General features: G+C 41.7%; 1 protein-coding gene across 1 annotated transcript in view; it reads right to left on the reverse strand.

Annotated features, from left to right (window-relative positions):
• vps13b (vacuolar protein sorting 13 homolog B) overlaps positions 1 to 24,985 on the reverse strand; it is a 220,879-nt gene that overhangs the window by 58,812 nt on the left and 137,082 nt on the right. Inside the window, exons 24-27 of the mRNA XM_077246996.1 lie at positions 12,243 to 12,357; positions 9,991 to 10,114; positions 7,709 to 8,114; positions 7,502 to 7,619 (exon numbers count right to left, since the gene is read on the reverse strand). Coding sequence (XP_077103111.1) covers positions 7,502 to 7,619; positions 7,709 to 8,114; positions 9,991 to 10,114; positions 12,243 to 12,357 — 763 coding nt within the window. The remainder of the gene's footprint in view (positions 1 to 7,501; positions 7,620 to 7,708; positions 8,115 to 9,990; positions 10,115 to 12,242; positions 12,358 to 24,985) is intronic.

The following is a 24,985-nucleotide window of genomic DNA, read 5'->3' on the forward strand; positions in this document are numbered from 1 at the left end:
GACGTTAGAAAAGAAATGCAGGAGGAGCTCTCTGCCTTAAAGTCAGTTCTTCACACCAAAGATGAACTCATCACTGACCTAAAAGAAAGACTCAATTCTGTTTCAGCACCTACACATTCTGCTAAACCCTTGATTCGTCCAGAGATGCTCATGGAGAATCCTCGACCTGAACAGCTACCAGTGGAAGAGCCTCACTGCTCGACTGATCCAGCTTCACAGATCCACAGCTCCGCTGCACAGGACCCGGGAGAGACACACGCTCTTATCCTGACTGACTCGAATGGTAAATATGTCAGTGAGAAACTCCTATTACCAAACATGAGAGCCAAGAAAATCTGGTGTTCAAACACAAGAAGTGCTTTTCAGATCCTGTCTGAGAGTAAACATGAAAACTACAAGCACATAATAATCCACACAGGGACAAAATGATTTGAGGGCCATGATGGGTCGTGTGGCTCCTGTGATGAGAGAGGTGGCGATCAGAGCCACACAACGTTTCCCAGAGGCTAGAATAACTCTGTCCACACTGCTGCCACGCACCGACGTGCCCTTGCCCGTGATCCACGGGAATAATGCGGAACTCTCCAGAAGCTGCGCACTTATTCCCAATGTTCATCTCGCCCATCACAAAGACATACAGCCTCATCATATGTATGACCACATACATCTCAATAAGCAAGGAGTGAAAGTCTTCGCCAGAGTGCTGAAAAGCACAGCCCTTGGAAACACAGCAAGAAAGAGCAGAAACTTCCACGACAAGAGAAGCTCTCACCCACAGAGAAGCCCTCGTCCTCTGGCGGGGCCCAGACCGGCCCCCGGACCTCCATCACATCACAAGAGCTACACAAGACTGAGAAGCCCTCGTCCTCCAGCAGAGCCCAGACCAGCCCTCGGACCTCCATCACAACACAAGAGCTACACAAGACCGAGAAGCCCTCGTCCTCCGGCGGGGCCCAGACCGGCCCCGGACCTCCATCACAACACAAGAGCTACACAACACAGAGAAGCCCTCGTCCTCCAGCAGAGCCCAGACCGGCCCCCGGCCCTCCATCACGACACAGGAGCTACACAACACAGAGAAGCCCTCGTCCTCCAGCAGAGCCCAGACCGGCCCCGGCCCTCCATCATGACACAGGAGCTACACAACACCGAGAAGCCCTCGTCCTCCAGCAGAGCCCAGACCGGCCCCCGGCCCTCCATCACAACACAGGAGCTACACAACACCAAGAAGCCCTCGTCCTCCAGCAGATCCCAGACCGGCCCCCGGCCCTCCATCACGACACAGGAGCTACACAACACAGAGAAGCCCTCGTCCTCCAGCAGAGCCCAGACCGGCCCCCGGCCCTCCATCAAGACACAGGAGCTACACAACACCGAGAAGCCCTCGTCCTCCAGCAGAGCCCAGACCGGCCCCCGGCCCTCCATCACGACACAGGAGCTACACAACACCGAGAAGCCCTCGTCCTCCAGCAGAGCCCATACTGGCCCCCGGACCTCCATCACAACACAGGAGCTACGCAACGGCCGCTCAACAACCCCAGAACCCTGCAGTCGCTGAACTCAACCAGATAAGACATCAGCTGAACATCATCGGCTCCAGACTGAGGACATAACCTGCATAACACACGCACACACACATATACACACACACATTATAGAAGAACCCATGAAATCTTTTAAAATCAGTAGTTGGAATATACAAGGTCTGCACTCTTCTATGTTTGGTAATAAGACTGCAGACCAAGACTTACTCAGCAGTGTAACTGATATGGACATCTGTATCTTTCATGAGACGTGGTGTCGTAGTAATGAGACTTTACAGTGTCCAATAGGATACAAGGAAATTATGGTTCCTTCATTAAAAAACTCTAAAATAAAATGTGGCCGAGACTCAGGTGGAATACTTATATGGCACAAAGATGATCTAAAACATTCGATTAAAATTGCTAAAAGTGGAAAATCATTTATTTGGCTTGAAGTGAAATCCATAATTTCACAATCCAGTCTTTACCTCTGTGCCGTCTATATTCCCCCTCATGACTCTCCCTATTACGAAGAGGACAGCTTTCCAACATTACAGGCTGACATCTTACACTTTCAGTCCAGAGGAAATGTCCTCGTCTGCGGAGACTTAAACGCCAGAACAGGGCGAGAAATTGATTATGTAAATACTGTAGATAATGACCACATCCTCAATGACACCACGTTTCATTCCTCATTGAATATCACACCAAGAAACAGCTATGATAACTCAGTGAATATTAATGGAAAACAAATGTTAAAACTCTGTAAAGGTTTAGGTCTCTACATCATCAATGGCAGGACTCGTGGAGATACTTTAGGTAGATTCACTTACTGCTCCAGATTAGGAACCAGTGTGGTTGATTATTCAATAACAGATATTGACCAGAGCTTTATTAATGCCTTCACAGTCAGACCTCAGCTCCCGATCTCCGATCACTGCCAAACTGTGCTTTATCTGAAACCCTCATGTGATATAACTAAAACTTCTCCACTTGATTCTGAAAAACTGTTTCCTTTGAAACCTAAACTCAAATGGAATCAATCCAACTCGGATCAATTCAAAGAAAATATGAACAGTCCTACAATATTAAAAATGCTGGATGAATTTATGTCCACTGATTTCACTTTAGATATTAATGGAATAAATTTAGCAACAAAAAACTTAAATTACATATTCAAAACATTGATGACTCTATCTAACATTAAACTGCAAAGCAAACATAAAACAGATCAACAGAGAATGAGAAAGGATGTGTGGTTCGATGATGAATGTGCAGGGTTCAGAAAAGAGCTGAGGAGACTCTCTAACAAAAAGCACAAAGACCCGTCCAGCCAGACATTACGGCTTTCTTATTCAGACTGTCTGCAAAATTATAAAAGACTTTTGTGGAACAAAAGAGAAAAATATTTTAAATCCAAAATTGATGAAATTGAATTCGGTAGATCAAAACACTTTCTGGAACCTATATAAAAAACTTGGAAAACCCAAATTAGAGATGTCACTCCAGAATGGCACAATTTGGAAATCTTACTTTGAAAATTTGTATCGAAAAATTGCACCAGCGGACCTTAACCAACCTCAGAGTAAAATACAGAAAACATTAGAAGACTTGGAGAAAACAATTAAAAATTATCAAAATCCATTAGATAAATCTATAACAATATCTGAAATATTAGAACACATTAAAAATCTTAAATTAAAGAAAGTATGTGGACAAGATCACATTAGTAATGAAATGCTTATATTTAATCTGGTGTTCTGGTCCGGAAGCGTCCCTGAGATCTGGTCTGAAGGAATCATCACCCCCATATTCAAGAAAGGAGATCGATTCGACCCCATTAGTTATCGCGGCATAAGTGTGGGCAGTGCTTTAGGAAAACTGTTCTGCAGGATCATAAACACACGCATTGTCTCACACATTTCATCACACAACATTTTAAATAAAGCACAAATTGGCTTTCTACCAAAACACCGCACATCCGATCACATCTATTCTCTACACACACTCATCACCAAAAACATCAAGGACAAACAAAGGAAAATATTTGCATGTTTTGTAGACTTTAAAAAAGCATTCGACTCAATTTGGCATGATGGTCTACTATACAAAATCCTACAAATTGGCATTGGCGGAAAAACGTTTGATATTATCAAATCTCTGTACAGCAACAGCAAAAGTGCGGTGAAAATCAGGAACCACAGAAGCGCGTGGAGTGATGGGTGTGTGTGTGTGTGTGTGTGTGTGTGTGTTCTTCCAGCAGGGCCCTGGAGTGAGGCAGGGCTGCAGTCTGAGTCCGACTCTATTCAACATCTACATCAATGATCTGGCATCAGCGCTGGAGAGCTCTACTGTCCCCGGCCTCACTCTACAGCACACACAGGTCAAGGGTCAGGGGTCAGAGGTCAGATGTCTGCTGTACGCGGATGATCTGGTCCTGCTGTCCCGCACACCTGAGGGCCTTCAGCAGAGCCTGTCCCTGCTGGAACAGTACTGTCACGACTGGGCCCTGACCGTCAATCTGGACAAAACCAGAGTCATGGTGTTCCAGAAGAAGAACAGATCTCAGGGACACAAACACCAGTTCCTGTATAAAGGCCAGGTCCTGCAGCACAGCTCTAGCTATAGCTATGTGTGTGTGTGTGTGTGTGTGTGTGTGTGTGTGTGTGTGTGTGTGTGTGTGTGTGCAGCACAGCACTAGCTATAGCTATCAGTGTGTGTGTGTGTGTGTGTGTGTGTGTGTGTGTGTGTGTGTGTGTGTGTGTGTGTGTGAGGCCAGGTCCTGCAGCACAGCACTAGCTATAGCTATCAGTGTGTGTGTGTGTGTGTGTGTGTGTGTGTGTGTGTGTGTGTGTGTGTGTGTGTGTGTGTGTGCGTGTGTGTGTGTGCAGCACAGCACTAGCTATAGCTATCTGTGTGTGTGTGTGTGTGTGTGTGTGTGAGGCCAGGTCCTGCAGCACAGCACTAGCTATAGCTATCTGTGTGTGTGTGTGTGTGTGTGTGTGTGAGGCCAGGTCCTGCAGCACAGCACTAGCTATAGCTATCAGTGTGTGTGTGTGTGTGTGTGTGTGTGTGTGTGTGTGTGTGTGTAGCACAGCACTAGCTATCTGGGCATCGACATCAGCGCTTCGGGACGCTTCGGTCTGGCTGTTAAAACACTGAGTGAAAAGGCTCGGAGGGCTTTTTATGCTATAAAATCACGATGTGGCCACTTAAAATTACCCATTAAAACCTGGATAAAAAATATATAATTAAATAATAAAACCAATTATTTTATATGGATGTGAAATTTGGGGACCAGTACAAAATTTAAAAAATTGGGATAAAACAGCAGTAGAAAAATTACAATGGGAAATTGTCAAAAATATTTTAGGGGTTCATAGAAACACATCCACTGCCGCCTGCAGGGCTGAGCTAGTGTGTGTGTGTGTGTGTGTGTGTGTGTCTGCAGGGCTGAGCTAGAGTGTGTGTGTGTGTGTGTGTGTGTGTGTGTGTGTGTGTGTGTGTGTGTGTGTGTGTGTGTGTGTGTGTGTGTGTGTGTGTGTGTGTGTGTGTGTGACACACATGCCAAGTGTGAGCCTGCAGGACTGAGCTAGGTTTGTACCCGCTGAACATCGAGATCCAGAAGAGATGCGTTCAGTTCTGGCATCACCTCCATCAGTCTGATCCAGAGTCAGTCCAATATAAAGCCCTCCTCGCCAATGAAACCTCAGCAGAACCTCCTCCTCTAAACACACTCGCTCTTCACCTCCTCCATCAGACTACACCCCCCGCTGACCACAGCTACAGACCCAAAACTATTGTTAAAGAAATACACACACATCTAAAAGACACTCATGATGAGTCACTAAAAGCAAGTTTTGACCTCCAGAATAAACTCCAATGTTACTCGACCCTCAATAGAACCACTAAATTGTCCAGTTATCTATGTATTAAACATTTTAAAGAAAGACAAATCCTCTCCAAATACAGATTAAGTGACCATGATCTAGAGATAGAGAGAGGTAGACATAGACAAACATGGAGAGAGAGAGAGAGCAGAGGATCTGTATACACTGTGATCTACAGCACATAGAGGATGAGGAACACTTTCTGCTCATATGTACTAAATATACCGATATAAGAGAAACTTTTCTGCCCAAATTTGAAACCTTGATTCCGTCATTCTATGAACTGAGTGACACTGAAAAAATGTCCTTCTTACTCGGAGAAGATGATAGTACACCTGGACTAGCGGCTAAATATGTGCTAGCTATTCAAAACGCCAGAGACCGCTAATTCTCTAGAGTGACCCACTGTTTTTCTGTATTTAATCATCTATTAAGACAGATTTTTTTTATTTATCTATCTATTTACAATGTTACATATTTTATTTGTTTGTTTGTTTGTTTTATTATTTATATATATATAATATGTTGATGCTTTCGCAACATTGTGTTACACAGTCATGCTATTCTTTCAGTACCGGAAAGAGAAATGATTTCTCATTTCTCTTTCCGAAATCATTTCTCTTTACGGTACTGACAGCATAGCCTCTATGGACTGACAGGAAGAACGAAAGACTCGGACCAGTCCGAACCCGAACTCGAGACTCGAAAGATGAACTAATCATTTCTGTTTCCGGCCCTGCTGTATCACACACGGCACGGTCAGATCCGACTCAGACACTGACGAGTCGACAACTAACGTCGAGGAGAACTAACCTGATAAATATGAAGTTGCAAAGGAAAGAACGTCTCGGATCAGGAGGTGAGGTGAACTAACAGAATCAGACTGCAATAGCCTGAACTTAAGACCCAACAACTAATCAATTAATAAAACATTTCGGTTTCTTATAATTTGGCTTTGGCTGCATTACCCTATAGTTTATTTTTATTCTTTTTACAAAATTAAACATTTTCGTAAGTACTAGATGTGTTGGGATATTTAACATGCCATTTTAATTATATTATGCTGAAATGAGCGAAATGACTCGAAAAAAGATTCGTTCATTTTGCTGAACGAGACTCAAAGATCCGAGTCAGTAAAATTACCTGAACTTCCCACTACTACTCTCATGTATGTGGCAAGTATTCACTGAGTTACAGTTATTTTATCTTTATTTTACGAAAAAATGAACATTTTGTTTTTATTATGAGTGTACACAAATAAAGTAGACACTTAACAGTTTTGAATGATGTATAACACTTGCTTGTATGACAAAAATCTGCTGAGTTATTTGAGTCTCTTTCGCACTGATAATAAAAAAGCAAGGTGATCGCGCTGGCGTGACCGCCTACCCCAGGGGTTTAATGAACGTGAATAATTAACCCTAACCCTAGTTAACCATAACCAACCCACTTGTTCCAACATCCACCAGCTGAGAAATATCTATTCTGCACTTCCATTAGAAATGCTTCACTCTTAAAAGCATAATCTTGTAAATTCGAGTAAAAGATCATTAGTTCTGTTAATGCCGCTTTCCTTGTAGTTTTCTTGCACTTTCAGCCAAAAGATGTTTGTGTGTGTGTGTGTGTGTGTGTGTGTGTGTGTGTGTGTGTGTGTGTGTGTGTGTGTGTGTGTGTGTGTGTGTGTGTGTGTGTGTGTAAAAGTGTGAATTTAAGTGTTGTGGTTGTGATTCTCACAGTGGGAGCATCTCAGAATAGCATCAGAGAGACCACAACTATTCTCTCTCTCTCTCCCTCTCACACACACACTCACACACACACACACACACACACACTCTCTCTCTCTCTCTCTCTCTCTCTCTCACACACACACACACACACATTCACACAGAGAGACAGACAAAGAGAGAGACAGAGAGACAGACAGACAGAAAGACAGATACAGAGAGACAGACAGACAGACAGACAGACAGGAAGAGAGACAGACAGACAGACAGATACAGAAAGATAGACAGAAAGAGAGACAGACAGAGAGAGAGAGAGACAGACAGACAGACAGACAGATAGATACCGAGAGATAGACAGACTCACTGGTAGATGTCTTTGCGCAGTACGGAGCGCGGCAGTGGATTATCAGCCTGAGGAGCGACGCTCACAGATCCAATCTTCAACACAACCGTGTCTTCCTTCCTGTGCTTCATCTGTGAATCTGAACACAAACACACATCATCATCACTCTCCTCCTCCTCCTCCTCATCAGTGTGTGAGTATGTGAGTGTGTGATAGAGTGAGACTCACGTGTGCTGCTGGTCGTGTCCTCCAGAGGGCAGAACACCCGGATCACGCTGGTGTTGAGGTAGATGAGCGGGAGGCTGCTGGAGGACAGTGAGTGTCCCGTCATCGGGTGTCCGGCGGAGACGCTCTCTCTGACGGGACGCAGCGGCGGGGGGGGGGACACGTGGAAGACCTGCGCCAGCCTCACCAGCAGGGGGCAGGACAGCACCAGGTCGAAGGGTTGCGCCGTGAGCAGGATCTCGTGCAGGTACTGCGGCGACCCGTCGGTCCCGTCCTCGCTCAGCCTCTGAGACACTCGCTCCTGCCGCGCCGTCAGCTTGTGCCGCACGTTCCGGGTCACGGCCTGCGTGTAGGTCACCGAGAGGAACCCGTGCTGCTGGTGCGAGACCTCCAGAGCCTTCGCCGCTGTCTGCCGGACACCAGAGATCAGAGGTCAGTCGCGGTTCAGACTCGAGCGATCAACACTAAAAAGCTACAATCACACAAACTCAAAGCAGCATAAGAACATAGTGAGCATGAGCAACATCATTGCGTAATCAGAGAGAGACACGACTGCAGCGCTGCTAGCAACACTTCACAAACTCAACCGGCTCACGAGTCGACGAAGCTTGTATTAATTCAATCACAAACCTCTTTAAACAAATACACTATATTGCCAAAAGTTTTGGGACATCTACCTTTACATGCACATGAGCTTTAATGACATCTCATTGTTAATCCGTAGTATTTAATATGGAGTTGCTTCACCCTTTGCCGCAATAACAGCTTCAACTCTTCTGGGACGGCTTTCCCCAAAGGTTAGGAGTGTGTTTAAGATAATTTTTTAGCATTCTTCTAGAAGCTCATTAGTGAGGTTCGGCACTGAGGTTGGACGAGAAGCCCTGGCTCTCAGTCTACACTGTAATTCATCCCAAAGCTGTTCTATCGGGTTGAGTTCAGGACTCTGTGCAGTCAGTCCAGTTCCTCCACACCAAACTCCTCATCGTGTGTTTATGGTCCTGCTTTGTGCACTGATGCGCAGTCATGCTGGAACAGGAACATCCAGAGACTCTTCACACAAAGTTGGGAGCATGAAATTGTCCAAAATGTCTTAGTATGCTGAAGCATTAAGAGTTCCTTTCACTGGAACTAAGAGGCCAAGCCCTGAAGAACAACCCCACACCATAATCCCCCCTCCACCAAACAACCCCACACCATAATCCCCCCTCCACCAAACAACCCCACACCATAATCCCCCCTCCACCAAACAACCCCACACCATAATCCCCCCTCCATCAAACAACCCCACACCATAATCCCCCCTCCACCAAACAACCCCACACCATAATCCCCCCTCCACCACACTTTGCACAATGCAGTCAGGCAAGTACCGTTCTCCTAACAACCGCCAAACCCAGACTCGTCCATCGGATTGGCAGAGAGAGAAGCATGATATGCCATATGGAAACCCATTCCATGAAGCTCTACGCACTGTCCTTGCGCTAATCTGAAGGATTAGCCACAGAAGTTTGGAGGACTGTAGCTCTTGACTCTGCAGAAAGTTGGCGACTTCTGCGCACTGTGAGCCTCAGCATGCGCTGACCCGCTCTGGGGTTTTACGCGGCCAAACACTTCGTGGCTGAAGTTCCCCATTGCTTTCACTTTGTTATAATACCAATAACAGTTGACCGTGGAATATTTAGTAGTGAAGAAGTTTCACGAATGGACTTATTGGGTGGCCTTGGTTTTTGATTTCATACAAATGTGGCAAAGGAAGTGATTGGAACACCTGAATTCAATGATGTGGAGGGGTGTCCCAATATTTTTGGCAATATAGTGTATGTTTTAAACAATAATACATGCTGAACTGAAGTGTCTGAGACTTTGGCACTGTATCTGATATGTAACGGATGTCCTAGAAAAATACTATGGTTGTGTCCAAAATGACAAACCCGTCTAGTGCTCTAAAATGTAATTTTGTCATCCAGCATCGGACTGATCAACGACTCAAATATGCTAAACGGAATCTCAAGAACCAATGAGGTCTGATCTCACGTCACATGTGATTGAGCTTCTGTTTATGTTCACCGATCAAACTTTATATGTAAAAAAGCATAATTTAAATGTGTTAATCATATAAAGCGAGCGTGTCTCTACAGAAGATTAACAGGAGTGTTGCTGGCGGCGCGGCAGAAGAAGCATCTAGAAGCAGCGTGTGTGAATCAGAGGCAGTGTGTGTGAATCAGAGGCAGTGTGTGTGTGAATCAGAGGCAGTGTGTGTGTGAATCAGAGGCAGCGGCTCTTACAGGTGGACAGAAGCTGAAATGGCTGAAATGCTCCTGCTTGCTGAGCGGTCGCAGCAGAACCGTGCGTCTGTTCAGCTTTTCAGTGCAAGAGAGGACGACCCCACTACACAAGCTCTCTTCAGCACTGCACACACACCAGAGGAACACAACACAGAAACACAGGCAGAAGTCAGAGTTATGATTGGCTGGCTGCTTGATTGGACGCTGTTGAAAAGGATTCTGGGAGCAGAGAGAAGAGAAATCACCACAGGACTGAACACAAGAGAACACACTCTCACACACACTCTCTGTCCAACATCAGGACCAATCGAAACCCAGCGAGAATATTGATATTGATTCCCTGGTTTTAATCAATCTTCATTTTAAAAAAACGATATTAATTCTTAAATCTTTTAGTCTTTGCTGTTTTCAGTTGAACAAAACTTCTATAAACATCATTATCTGAAGCTCCTGCCATCCCATAATCACAGTAATCTTTGTGCTTTGATACTTTTGATATGAAACAAAGTTTCATCTTTCAAATTCTGTCAGTTTCATCAGTAAATTTAGTCAGTGAATGTGTGTGTGTGTGTGTGTGTGACAGATGAACCGATCATCTCTTCCTCTTTACTACTAGTTACAGCAGCAAATCAACATCAATGAACATCAGAAGGAAAGTTGAAAGATTCAGAACAACTGAAATCAATCATGTCTGTAATCCATCAATCAGTGTTTCAACCGCAGAAACACGTCAGTAAAACCAATAATGTCACGTAACGTCAGACATTCAGTGACCATAAACTCGATAGAGAGTTATAAATAACTTTAGAGAGTAGCGTTCTGATACATATATGCACTAGATTACATATTCAATATTTAATTATGTTTGGATAAATCCATTTATGACAGCCACTGTTTAAATATTTATATTTTAACAATGAATTTGAGTAAAAACATAAATATATCATATAGAAAATGCCTTACATGAGATGAAAGTGTTTATATAAAACTTAAAGTTGATTGCTGATTATTATATCTTAAAATAAATAGCAATAAAAGTTGGGCTCTGTTGTTAACTTTAACCTTTAATATTACAGACATGTACGGACACGTTTCCCTTTATAGTTTACAGCATTGGTTGAGAGATTATTTTCCTTAAGAAATATTCCCAGATGAACCAGCAGTGCATCATGGGAGTGTTCTCTGTGAGGGCTGCATGTATTTGGATCATTGTGAGAGATGGAGATTGCTGATGTGGGACAGTGAGCAGCTGTGTGTGTGTGTGTGTGTGTGTGTGTGTGTGTGTGTGTGTGTGTGTGTGTGTGTGTGTGTGTGTGTGTGTCAGTGTGTGTGTGTGTGTGTGTGTGTGTGTGTGTGTGTGTGTATGTATGTGTATGTGTGTGAGCGAGCTCAGAGTAAAGTGTGTGTGTGTGTGTATGTATGTGTATGTGTGTGAGCGAGCTCAGAGTAAAGCTGTGTATGTGTGTGTGTATGTATGTGTATGTGTGTGAGCGAGCTCAGAGTAAAGCTGTGTATGTGTGTGTGTATGTATGTGTATGTGTGTGAGCGAGCTCAGAGTAAAGCTGCGTGTGTGTGTGAGCTCAGGTTAAAGCACCGGCGCTGCAGGTCTCACCACAGGCGACTCCTTGCACTGCAGGATCACTCCGTCACAGAGCCAACCCTCTGCAGGCCTACAACACACACAACACACACAACACACACACACAACACACACACACGCGCTCTGGGTGAAGAAACACCGCTGACACTGTACAGAGAGACGACTCGCTGATCCACACGCTTCTCTCTGCTCCCAAACACATCATAATACACCAGTGAGTGTGAGTGTGTGAGTGTGCGTATGTGTGTGTGTGAGTGTGTGTTGTGTGAGTGTGTGTGTGTGTGAGTTGAGTGAGTGTGTGTTGTGTGAGTGTGTGAGTGAGAGTGAGTGTGTGTATGTGTGTGTGTGTGTGATGTGTTGTGTGAGTGTGTGTGTGTGTTGTGTGAGTGTGTGTTGTGTGAGTGTGTGTGTGTGAGAGTGTGAGTGTATGAGTGAGTTGTGTGTGTGTGTGTGTGTGTGTGTGTGTGTGTGTGTGTGTGTGTGTGTGTGTGTGTGTGTGTGTGTGTGTGTGTGTGTGTGTGTGTGTGTGAGAGTGAGTGTGAGTGAGTGTGTGTGAGAGAGTGAGTTTTGTGCGAGAGTATGTATGTGTGTGTGTGTGTAAGCATGTGTTGTGTGTGTGTGTGTGTGTGTATGTTGTATGTGTTCCACTCACCTGTTTCTGTAGTGATCTATGTGGAAGCTTCCCACTTTACACTTCACCTTTGTATAAACGTCCTGAACATCCACAGATGCGCTCAAGTCTTCCATCTCTGCCATCACACACAGCTCTGAAAACATACACACACACACACACACACACACACACACACACACACACACACACACACACACACACACACACACACACACACACACACACAGAGTGTATTTAACTGCACATGCACTGATGAGTCAGAACATTATGATCAGTCACAGGAGAAGTGAATATTGTCGATCATCATTAGATGGTGAACAAACACTCAGTTTCTCGTAATCAGTGTGAGATGCAGGAATAAAGATCTGAGCCGGATTGTTATTGGCAGGCGATGGATCAGAGAATCTCTGAATCGGTGAGGTGTGTGTGTGTGTGTGTGTGTGTGTGTCGCTCCCGGTCAGAAGTGGTGAGAATCTACCAACAGAGTCCTTTTTTCTTTGGGAACGTTTTGCATTTGGTGAGCTAATAAATTATTAAAACTCAGTCAAATCAATATTGTGTGTACAGTTATTTAATTATGCCATCCAGTATCGTGGACTAGCGTTTCATACGAACGCAGCGGCTGCCATTTTGTGACTTTTGTTTTGAACAATGTTGGATTATAAGATACAAACAGGTAAGATTAAAAAAATAAAAAATTCATCTGAAATCAATATCTCTTGTCTCCATAATTATTTATGTGTTGAAATGCTGTGTTATAAGCAGTGCTGGGAACGTTACTTTAAAAAAGTAATTAGTTATAGTTACTCACTACTTGTTCCAAAAAGTAACTGAGTTAGTAACTGAATTACTGTATAATAAAAGTAACTTGTTACCAGGGAAAGTAACTAATGTGTTATTGTTAAAAAAAAGTTGCTATATGTCAAAGAATTAGGATTTTTTTTTGCAGTTTTCACAAGTCAGTTGAAATGAGTAGAACAGGTGTTTGTACATAACTTTCGATATTTATTGCACGTCCACAGACAGCGAGAGGTTTATCCTGCACTTCAAGTATTATCTTTGTAAGATAGTAAACAGTTACACCATATGAAGTGTATTTAACTCTAATTAAATCAAACTCTCTCAACCTGAGACAACTGGTCAAGTAAACAACCTGTACTTCCAAGTGTGTTTAGCTCTGTAGTCTTATTCTTAATTAAATAAATCAAACTCCCAATGTCAGACAACTGGTCTGGTAGACATTCTGTAGGCTACTTCAAGTATTTTCTTCAAAAGTAAACAGTTAAATAATATAAAGTGTGTTTGCAGCAACTGTAGCAAATTAAATAAATAGAACTCTAACAACACAATGCGTTGCCATTTAATTCGCTATTAAATAAGAGATCTAGCTCTAAAATGTTTTGTTTTTGAACTCAAGCTGAGCGCTCGTTGCCGCGGCGATCGGTGTCACGGATACAGTGTTCTCTGTGGCTCGCGCAGTCTTCACTCGGACGCGCGCTTCAATCTATCGCCGTTGTGGAGACTTTTTTTTTTGATCAAATTTTTATTGAGTCAGAGAATGTTATTGTACAGAAACAAAAGTAGACATAAACATCATTCTGAACATATTCTATTTCTTTTTTCCCTCCCAAATTCCCAAGGCGACCAAGTCCCCCCCCCCCCATCTCCCAAGAGTACATCCACAGCAAACATAGTTTAAGAGCAGTGCAGATCAAACTCCAAATACAATAAATAAAAATGAAAACATGAGATATAGATCTTAAAGACGCTCCTTAATTTTTGAAATGACACCTGACCATGATGAAATATTCTCCTGAGAAACTTCATGTAATCTTGCCACTGAGAGCTCCATGTTCGCAATGTCCAAGAAAGAGTGTATCCAGTGAGTCCACGCTATAGAATGTGGGGGTTTCCAGCGTAAGGCAAGCATTTTCTTAGCAGCAGTAAGTCCACAAAAAAGTGACTTTTTCTGAGTTAAAGAGAGAGTATAAGAGGAGTCATCATTTAGAAGCAAAAGCCTCGGACAGCATGATATCTCCAACTCCAAAATGTCTTTTAACGTAATGGAAACCTGTCTCCAAAACTCATTGACTTCAGGGCAATCCCAAAACATGTGCATATATGTTCCTATGCATCCATTAGAGCACAAGTCACATTTAGGAGAGGTGGAAAGCTTCATTAAAGGTATTGTAGGTAGAAATCCACAAAAATACTTTTTGTCAAAATTTGTTTAAACTGTCTTTATATATCAATGCATAATTAAAATGTAAGTACTCTGGAAAAGAAATTATAAAAATCGAGTGTCTGTAGTCCTCTTAGGACTACAATAAACACAGCTCATTATTCCATTAACTCCCACTCCCTCCCTACTCGGCTCCTTCCAAAGCCACGCCCCCAAAACAAATGAACGCGCGATCCCGGCCATTCGCTCAGCTGGAAGAGTCGGACGCGTTTACCAGCTTTACCAGATGTAGTGACATCATGTCAGAATCACAAGTAATAAAATAACTAACTTTATCAGTATGAATATAAACAATTAACATGGCTGTTAGTACTCACTATCCAGCTCGCATAACGATACTTGTAAAGTTTAAAATATTTTACTAGCTCGTAACGGAATCAAACTCAATATAAGGCAAAGCTATAAATAGCTTCATTGATACACGTTTGCCGTTACTATCAGTTACACTGTGATGAAGGTGAATTTGTAAGATTCATAACATAAGATTGTTTACAGATAAACTGAATTACATACACTCAAACACCTTCTCACAACTGCATTGCAGACCCAAGATAATATAACACACACACACACAACATATATTGTATAGCACCTACAGATACAACATAAAGACATATGTAAACATATGTAGAGCATATAACAACAAACCAAACGTGAAAAAACGGAGTAGGTAGAGTTCACGGTGAAAATAGGAACACAGTTTAGGCAGAGGGTAAAGCTAGGTATAAAAATAGATCCCCTAAACTTTTTAACCTAAAGTTAGATTCGGCGAAATTAAATAAAACAGCTTTCGACTGCAGATAGGCCTATTGCTTATTTATCGTCTCAACCCTGGCTCACTAACAGTAACGTTATACTAGTCGACACCAAAGTTACACTGTCATAGCTAAGCCAGTACCGTTAGTTATGCTACGTAACGTTAGGTAGCTAATATTAGGTAGTTAGGTGTGCTAGTGATACATGCTTCATGAAAAAATAAATGCCATCAAAATGAAAACAGCAAGATTACCTGTCCAGCAGAAATAAAGCCATCATGGAGTCACTTTTCAGCCCCTTGAGATCACTCAGTAGTAGCCGACGCTGGAAAGCCACGCCGACTCTCTTATGATTTCTTTATTTATCCAAAGACTTTTTGTTCATAGCCTTTTCAAATACTGTCTTCCTTTTTTTAACTCGTTTGACTTCGCTGCCTCTATATGCAGGTAACGTTACTGAGAATTGTGACTGTTCTTTCTCTGCCATAATTGTTTATTACTAGCTTCCGTTCCTTTTCAAACGGGTGCGCGCATTTGGGCTCCTCCTGTATCAGCAGAGGTGGTATCCATGGTAGCGAGGGAGAGTGACAGTCGCCCCAGCCAATCATTTCTTTCGTCCCGAATGGAATAATGAGCTGTGTTTATTACAGTCCTGAGAGAACTACAGACACTCGATTTTTTATAATTTATTTTCCAGAGTACTTACATTTTAATTATGCATTGATATATAAAGACAGTTTGAAAAAAATTGGAAAAAAGTATTTTTGGGGATTTCTACCTACAATACCTTTAAATGACGCTTCCTGGGAGTGAGATACATCCTATGAATCATCTTGAAATGAATCAATTGATGATTAGGGTTTTTGGAAAGCCCATAGTGTTTGAGGTGCCCCATATTGAGTCCCAACATATTTCAATACTGTTCTCTGAATCAGTCCCATAAATATCTCTGTGCCAAATGTCCACCATCGGTAACCTTTTATAAGAAGCTTCCAAAAACAACAGGTACAATGACGAAACCACCCCCCTTGTGTTTCCAGATGAAGTAAGCGACTTATGCAGAGTAAGACTGGGAATACTAGAACCCCAAGGAACCCCGTATGCGTGCTTGGCAGATCTCAGACGCAGATAAAAGAAAAATGAAGTGCCTGGTAAATTATATTCTGCACGTAGGTCATTAAACATGCGTAAACCATTGTCCCCCCAAACATCAGCCAAAACATGAATCCCTCTATCACTCCAGTCTGGGGGGAAAAAAGGCTTATTGCCCGATAGAAGACTGTGATTATGAAATAATGGAGAATGAGAATGCCATTTATGGTTATCGCGGGTGAGCTTTCGCACTCTTTAACGGAATATTGCAATAAATCAAATCCAGTAGCTTATAAGGTAAAGCTAGATTAAATTCAATCGGTTGCCAAGATACAACAGAGCCAAGATTCAACCAAACTTTAAGAGGACGCAATGTAAAAGACCAAGGATAAAGCCTAAAGTCCGGTAATGCAAGTCCGCCGGCCTCCTTGCAACGCTGCAGCGTCAAATACTTTATACGGGGGACTTGCCGTTCCATATGAATTTAGAAACCAATTTTTGCAATTTAGACCAAAAATCTATACAGGTCCTTCTCAAAAAATTAGCATATTGTGATAAAGTTCATTATTTTCCATAATGTAATGATAAAAATTAAACTTTCATATATTTTAGATTCATTGCACACCAACTGAAATATTTCAGGTCTTTTATTGTTTTAATACTGATGATTTTGGCATACAGCTCATGAAAACCCCAAATTCCTGTCTCAAAAAATTAGCATATCATGAAAAGGGTCTCTAAACGAGCTATTAACCTAATCATCTGAATCAACTAATTAACTCTAAACATCTGCAAAAGATTCCTGAGGCTTTTAAAAACTCCCAGCCTGTTTCATTACTCAAAACCGCAATCATGGGTAAGACTGCCGACCTGACTGCTGTCCAGAAGGCCTTCATTCACACCCTCAAGCAAGAGGGTAAGACACAGAAAGAAATTTCTGAACAAATAGGCTGTTCCCAGAGTACTGTATCAAGGCACCTCAGTGGGAAGTCTGTGGGAAGGAAAAAGTGTGGCAAAAAACGCTGCACAACGAGAAGAGATGACCGGACCCTGAGGAAGATTGTGGAGAAGGACCGATTCCAGACCTTGGGGGACCTGCGGAAGCAGTGGACTGAGTCTGGAGTAGAAACATCCAGAGCCACCGTGCACAGGCGTGTGCAGGAAATGGGCTACAGGTGCCGCATTCCCCAGGTCAAGCCACTTTTGAACCTGAAACAGCGGCAGAAGCGCCTGACCTGGGCTACAGAGAAGCAGCACTGGACTGTTGCTCAGTTTTGCATGTCATTCGGAAATCAAGGTGCCAGAGTCTGGAGGAAGACTGGGGAGAAGGAAATGCCAAAATGCCTGAAGTCCAGTGTCAAGTACCCACAGTCAGTGATGGTCTGGGGTGCCATGTCAGCTGCTGGTGTTGGTCCACTGTGTTTTATCAAGGGCAGGGTCAATGCAGCTAGCTATCAGGAGATTTTGGAGCACTTCATGCTTCCATCTGCTGAAAAGCTTTTTGGAGATGAAGATTTCATTTTTCAGCACGACCTGGCACCTACTCACAGTGCCAAAACCACTGGTAAATGGTTTACTGACCATGGTATTACTGTGCTCAATTGGCCTGCCAACTCTCCTGACCTGAACCCCATAAAGAATCTGTGGGATATTGAGAAGAGAAAGTTGAGAGACGCAAGACCCAACACTCTGGATGAGCTTAAGGCCGCTATCGAAGCATCCTGGGCCTCCATAACACCTCAGCAGTGCCACAGGCTGATTGCCTCAATGCCACGCCGCATTGAAGCAGTCATTTCTGCAAAAGGATTCCCGACCAAGTATTGACTATTGAGTGCATAACTGAACTTAATTATTTGAAGGTTGACTTTTTTTTTTTTTGTATTAAAAACACTTCTTTTATTGGTCGGATGAAATATGCTAATTTTTTGAGACAGGAATTTGGGGTTTTCATGAGCTGTATGCCAAAATCATCAGTATTAAAACAATAAAAGACCTGAAATATTTCAGTTGGTGTGCAATGAATCTAAAATATATGAAAGTTTAATTTTTATCATTACATTATGGAAAATAATGAACTTTATCACAATATGCTAATTTTTTGAGAAGGACCTGTAGGTGGTGGCAGAGGTATCATAGCAGAAAAAAAATTTATGCGAGGCAAAATATCCATTTTGATGACAGAAATTCGAGCTTGTAAAGATAGTGGAAGTGATGACCAATGAGTCAAGTCCGTCTCTACACGACTGTATATGCCCTGGAAATTTTTCAGAGCTGTTGTGTGTAGTGACGGAAATATGTCCACACCAAAATATCTAAAGCTGATTACTATCGGTATAGAAGAAGGTAAAACAGAATTAGAGGATGAATTGTTTAAATGCATCAATGAAGATTTGCTCCAATTAATCTTATACCCAGAAAATTGGCTAAAATTGTTAAATACTGACAAAATATGATGAATAGACTCAGCTGTATCACTAAAATATAAAAATGTCATCTGCATATAATGAAATTCTATGAGAAGTGTTACTAAACATTATAGGGCTAACCAAGGAATGCTGACGAATTTTCTGTGCAAGAGGTTCAAGAGAGAGTGCAAACAAAAGTGGAGAGAGAGGGCATCCCTGACGAGTTCCACGTAATATAGAGAACTTTGGAGAGGTGATGCCCCCTGTCATAACCACAGCGGAAGCATTGGCATATAATACTTTAATCATATTAAAATAATTTCTGCCTAAACCAAGGCGTTCCAAAACTGACCAAAGGTAATGCCATTCAAGCCGGTCAAAGGCTTTCTCAGCATCCAAAGACAATGTTGCGCACGGTATGTCCATACCGCTGGTCACGTGTATAATATGTGTATATATTTATTTTAGCCTCGAGAGTACCTATTTCCTTCAATCTAGATTTATTTAATTGGAAAGCAAAAGATATAGAAGACGACTGTATGCAACTTTTAATGGCGTCCCAGAGAAAGCGGGGATCATCCACCGAACCAGTATTTATATCTATAAACCATCTCAAATCCTTTTTGAGCATTGCACAGAAATCTTTATTTTGTAGCAGTGTGGTATTAAAACGCCAACGAGGTGCTCTAGTAGGTGCAGACACGAGAAAATTTTTAGATGAGACCACATTATGATCAGATAAAGGGCATGACTTTATATCAACACTGTGTACTACTGAGTGTGCAGCCTGAGATATAAGAATTTAATCCAATCTAGAATAGCTTTTATGACTGGCCGAGTAAAGGGTGTACTGTCTTTTTGCGGGATAAAAAATGCGTTATATCTATTAGACTAAGATCAGACATAAATTTACATAATTCAATAGATGATAAAGATGACCCTGAATAATTCTGCACACAAGAACGATCAAGAGAGACATCAACTACCGCGTTCATATCTGCACCGATGATAAGAAAACAATCTTGAATGCGTAGTAATGTTGTAGTGAGAGCAGAAAAAAATTTGGGATCAAAATGAGGAGGAGCATAAATTGAAATAAATGCAAAATTCTTACCCGCGATAACTGTTTTAATGTTTGATACTCTGCCTCCTTCAAAGCTGTATCTTTCTAGAATATTAAATGAAAGTTTGCGTTTTAACACGACCAGAGTACCCCTCGATTTACTATCCAGTGAAGATGAAGCGGCAACAAAATAAAATTTGTTAGAAAACCTCTGAACATCTGACTTTCTTAAATGTGATTCTTAGATAAATGCCAAATCAACCTGCTGCCTATGAAAATAATCCAGACATGCAGTACGTTTAATGGGGCCATTCAGCCCATTTGACTATGTGAAGCGTTTCTGAAACCATAAATTAGCTATAAAATAACAAAGAAGCCAAGAAAACAATTAACTGGGCATAGAACAATAAAGAGAATGCGTAACAGCCATATAGAATCTTTAAAGGGAGAAATACCCGCCCACCCTGGTTGCCACAACCCACAAGAACACCCAATTTTCCCAAACACAACAAATAACCCCCTAACAGAGCATCCACTAAAAAAGGAAAAGTAATGGTAAAAAAATAATAATAATAATAATAAAAAAATCGAGTGAAACATAACCACCTTATGAACACCGTGACCCCGAGAAAGGCGGCAGACAATGTCCCTGCTCCCCACTCATTATAGGTGTTAATGAACAAAATGTACAAGTTTATCCTAAAGGACAGATTGTGACATTCAGTTTACGCTGGACAATCGATTGCTCCATGATCGATGGAGCACGGATCCTGATCGATTGCTCCTGTCTGCCTAGCTGCCTGCTGTGTTTTGTTTGCTTCGAGGCTGTAAGCTCCGTCTAAACCTCGTATTAGCTTTGTATTTCTTTCTGTTTTGAACCATCATTTACTACCATTTCTAGTTGTTTATACTACTAAATACAGCTTAGACAACATCTCAGATTAACCTGACATCGCTAGCTTCCGTTATTGTTAGCACAACACGCTAGTAACTCACTAGCCTGTTAACGCGTCACCCGGCAGCTCAGTTATTTATTTATTTTTCTCTCGCGCGCCCGTGCCTCTGAGTTCATAAAAAGCCCAGGTGAGTAAGAATCAGTCAACAATCACGGTGAGTAATGTATTGTCCTGTTATTGTCACCTGCACTTCATGTTACATGTTTAGCATAGCCTTCCCCGTCGGCAATATAGGGTTTATATGTGATAAATGCAAGGAGACAGTCAGGCTGACGGAGAAGATTTCAGAATTAGAAACACGCAACTTTAATTGAGGATAGTAAGTGTGCTAGAGCTTTAGATACTATTTTGGATGCGCCTAGCATACTGAACTCTTTACATGATTCGGTTCCGGCTGAATTATTGTCTGTGCAGCCAGGCAGATGGGTGACGGTGAGGGATCGCTCTATTCGCGGATCAAAAAACCACTCTTCCGTTCTGATTACCATAACAAATCGATTTGCCCCACTCACTGAGAATTCTGTTGATTGTGCCCTGGTAATTGTTGATTCAATCACACGGAACGTGAAAATAGGGACACCAGCCAACATAGTCACATGTTTGCCGGAAGCCAGAGCGCCTGACATCAAAGCAAATTTAAAAGTGCTGGCTAATGCTAATCGTAAATTCTCTAGATTGTTATTCACGTCGGCACTAATGATGTTCGACTCCGCCAGTCGGAGATCACCAAAATTAATATTGAAGAGGTGTTTGAACTCGCAAGTACGATGTCAGGCACTGTAATTTGCTCTGGCCCCCTTCCTGTTCGAAGGAGTGATGAGATAGTTAGCAGATTGTCATCACTCAATGGCTGGCTGTCTAAGTGGTGTCCGCAAAATAATATAGAATTCATAGACAATTGGAAAAGTTTTTGGGGCAAACCAGACCTGTTGAAAAGATATGGTATTCATCCCTCCTGGGATGGTGCTGCTCTTCTCTCTAGTAATTTGGCTCATAGTCTTAGAGACAAAACATGACAATCTGGGGCTCAGGTCAGGAAGCAGACAAACTGGCTAAACCGACCGTCTGCTAGCGGCCTCGCGACACCAAGGTCAGATAAATCCCATCACATAAAGCCTCTTTCACCTAGATATCATCATATAGAGACTGTGTCTGTTCCCCGAATTTGGAAATCCAAAAAACTTCCAAACCGATCTAAGGTTAAAAATGTAATTGATATTCAACAAATAAAAAATATATATAATACAGATGAGCAAACGATAAAGCTTGGGTTGCTAAATATCCGATCCCTTACTTCAAAAGCGCTCATAGTTAATGATATGATTTCAGATTATAACCTAGATGTGCTGTGTATGACAGAAACCTGGCTAAAACCAGACGATTACATTACTTTAAATGAGTCCACCCCTCATGATTACTGTTATAAACATGAACCTCGCCTGAAAGGCAAAGGGGGAGGTGTTGCTGTAATTTATAGTAATATTTTCAAAACCACTAAAAAATCTAGTTTTAAATATACTTCTTTTGAAGTGTTGGTGCTTAATGTAAAAATATATAATGTAAACGATAAATCAAGTTTGAGAATTCTGCTGGCAACTGTATACAGGCCACCAGGGCACCATAAAGATTTTATCAAAGAATTTGCTGACTTTCTATCAGAATTAGTATTGACTGCAGATAAAGTCCTAATTGTTGGTGATTTTAATATACATGTAGATAATGGAAAAGATGCAATGGGATTGGCATATAAAGACATTCTTAACTCTATTGGAGTTAGACAACACGTGTCAGGACCTACTCATTGTCCTAATCATACTCTAGATCTAATATTATCACATGGAATCAATGTTGAAGCTGTTGAAATTCTGCAGCAGAGCGACGACATCTCAGATCATTATCTAGTCTCATGTAAATTACATTTAGCCAAGACTGCAAAGCCAACTCCGTGTTACAAGTATGTTAGACCTATCACTTCTGCCACTAAAGATTGCTTTATCATTAATCTTCCTAATCAGTTTCATCATCTCAGCATCCCAAATAGCTTAGAAGAACTTGATATTGCAACAGAAACTTTTAACTCTCTCCTTTCCAGCACTTTAGACACAGTTGCTCCGTTGCGCTTAAAGAAGATTAAAGAAAATAATCCAACGCCGTGGTACAACGAGCACACCCGGGCCCTTAAGAGAGCAGCCAGAAAAATGGAGCGCAACTGGAAGAAAACAAAACTAGAGGTATTTCGGATTTCATGGAAGGAGAGCTCGATTGCTTACAGAGAGGCTTTAAAAGCTGCTAGATCTGCTTATTTTTCAACCCTATTAGAAGAAAATAAACATAATCCTAGGTATTTGTTTGAAAAAGTGGCTACACTAACGAAAAAGAAAGCTTCAAGTCCAGAAGTTTCCAAGAAACACAGCAGTAATGACTTTATGAACTTCTTCACTTATAAGATTGATAATATTAGGGACAAAATTATAACTATGCAACCGTCTACTACAGCATCACATCAGGGAGTGCATTATAGTCTCCCTGAGGTAAAATTTGATTCATTCATTGCCATAGGAGAGGAAGGATTTTGCAAACTCGTTAATTCATCTAAATCGACAACATGTATGTTAGACCCTATACCAACTAAACTATTGAAAGAGATGCTTCCGGAAGTCATAGATCCTCTTCTTAACATCATTAATTCGTCTTTGTCTCTAGGATAAGTACCAAAAACCTTTAAGCTGGCTATGATTAAACCGCTTGTTAAAAAAACGCAACTTGATCCTACAGAATTAGTCAATTACAGGCCGATCTCAAATCTACCTTTTCTATCAAAGATATTAGAAAAAGCAGTATCCTCACAACTGTGTTCCTTTCTTGAAAGAAATGATATCTGCGAGGATTTCCAGCTCTCATTAGAGTCAAAAATGATTTGCTCTTATCATCCGATCATGGTTGTATCTCTCTATTAGTGTTACTTGATCTTAGTGCTGCATTTGACACCATTGACCACAACATTCTCTTAAATAGACTAAAAAACTATTTTGGCATTAGTGGAATTGCATTAGCATGGTTTAAATCATATTTATCTGACCGCTATCAGTTTGTAGCAGTAAATGAAGAGATGTCTTATCGATCACAAGTTCAGTATGGCGTACCACAAGGCTCAGTACTAGGACCGCTGCTGTTCACTCTGTACATGCTACCTTTAGGAGATATCATTAGGAAACATGGAATTAGCTTTCACTGTTATGCTGATGATACTCAGCTCTATATTTCTTCCAAACGAAAACGAAACTCACCAATTCACAAAATTATCGGAATGCATAGTTGATATAAAAAATTGGATGACTAGTAATTTCCTACTACTAAATTCTGAAAAAACAGAGATTCTAATTATTGGACAAAAATAATAACCTAGAATACCGTCTAACACTTGATGGCTGCTCTATTAAGTCTTCGTCGTCAGTTAGGAACCTGGGTGTGCTCTTTGATACCAATCTTTCATTTGAAAGTCACGTGTCTAGTGTCTGTAAAACCGCATTTTTCCATCTTAAAAATATATCTAAATTACGTCATATGCTCTCATTGACAAATGCGGAACAACTAATTTATGCGTTCATGACATCAAGGCTAGATTATTGTAATGCTCTACTGGGTGGTTGCCCTGCACGCTTAATAAACAAACTACAGCTGGTCCAAAACGCAGCCGCTAGAGTTCTTACCAGAACCAGGAAATACGACCATATTAGCCCGGTTCTGTCAACACTGTATTGGCTCCCTATTAAACATCGTATAAATTTTAAAATAATGCTGATTACTTACAAAGCACTAAATCGTTTAGCTCCCCAGTACTTGAACGAGCTCTTAACGCATTATAGTCCTTCACGTCTATTGCGATCTCAAAGTTCTGGCCAGTTGATAATACCTAGAATATCTAAATCGACTGCTGGCGGTAGATCCTTTTCCTATTTAGCACCAAAACTTTGGAACAATCTTCCTAACATTGTCCGGGAAGCAGACACAGTCTGTCAGTTCAAAGCTAAACTAAAAACACATCTCTTTGACCTAGCATTCACATAACACTCTATAGACTTCTATAATTCAATATTAGGCTGCTTAGATTAGGTCAGCCGGAACTGGGAACACTTCCCTTAAATCCTGATGTACTCGTTACATCATAAGAAGAATGGCATCCACGCTAATTTTAGTGTCTTTGTTTATCCCGAGGTTTTCCCGCAGCCTGCCGGATCCAGGCCGTGT

The sequence above is a fragment of the Siphateles boraxobius genome, unplaced genomic scaffold (genome assembly GCF_051911475.1).
Source record: "Siphateles boraxobius isolate OS27281-9 unplaced genomic scaffold, OSU_SipBor_1 293, whole genome shotgun sequence".
Taxonomy (NCBI): domain Eukaryota; kingdom Metazoa; phylum Chordata; class Actinopteri; order Cypriniformes; family Leuciscidae; genus Siphateles; species Siphateles boraxobius.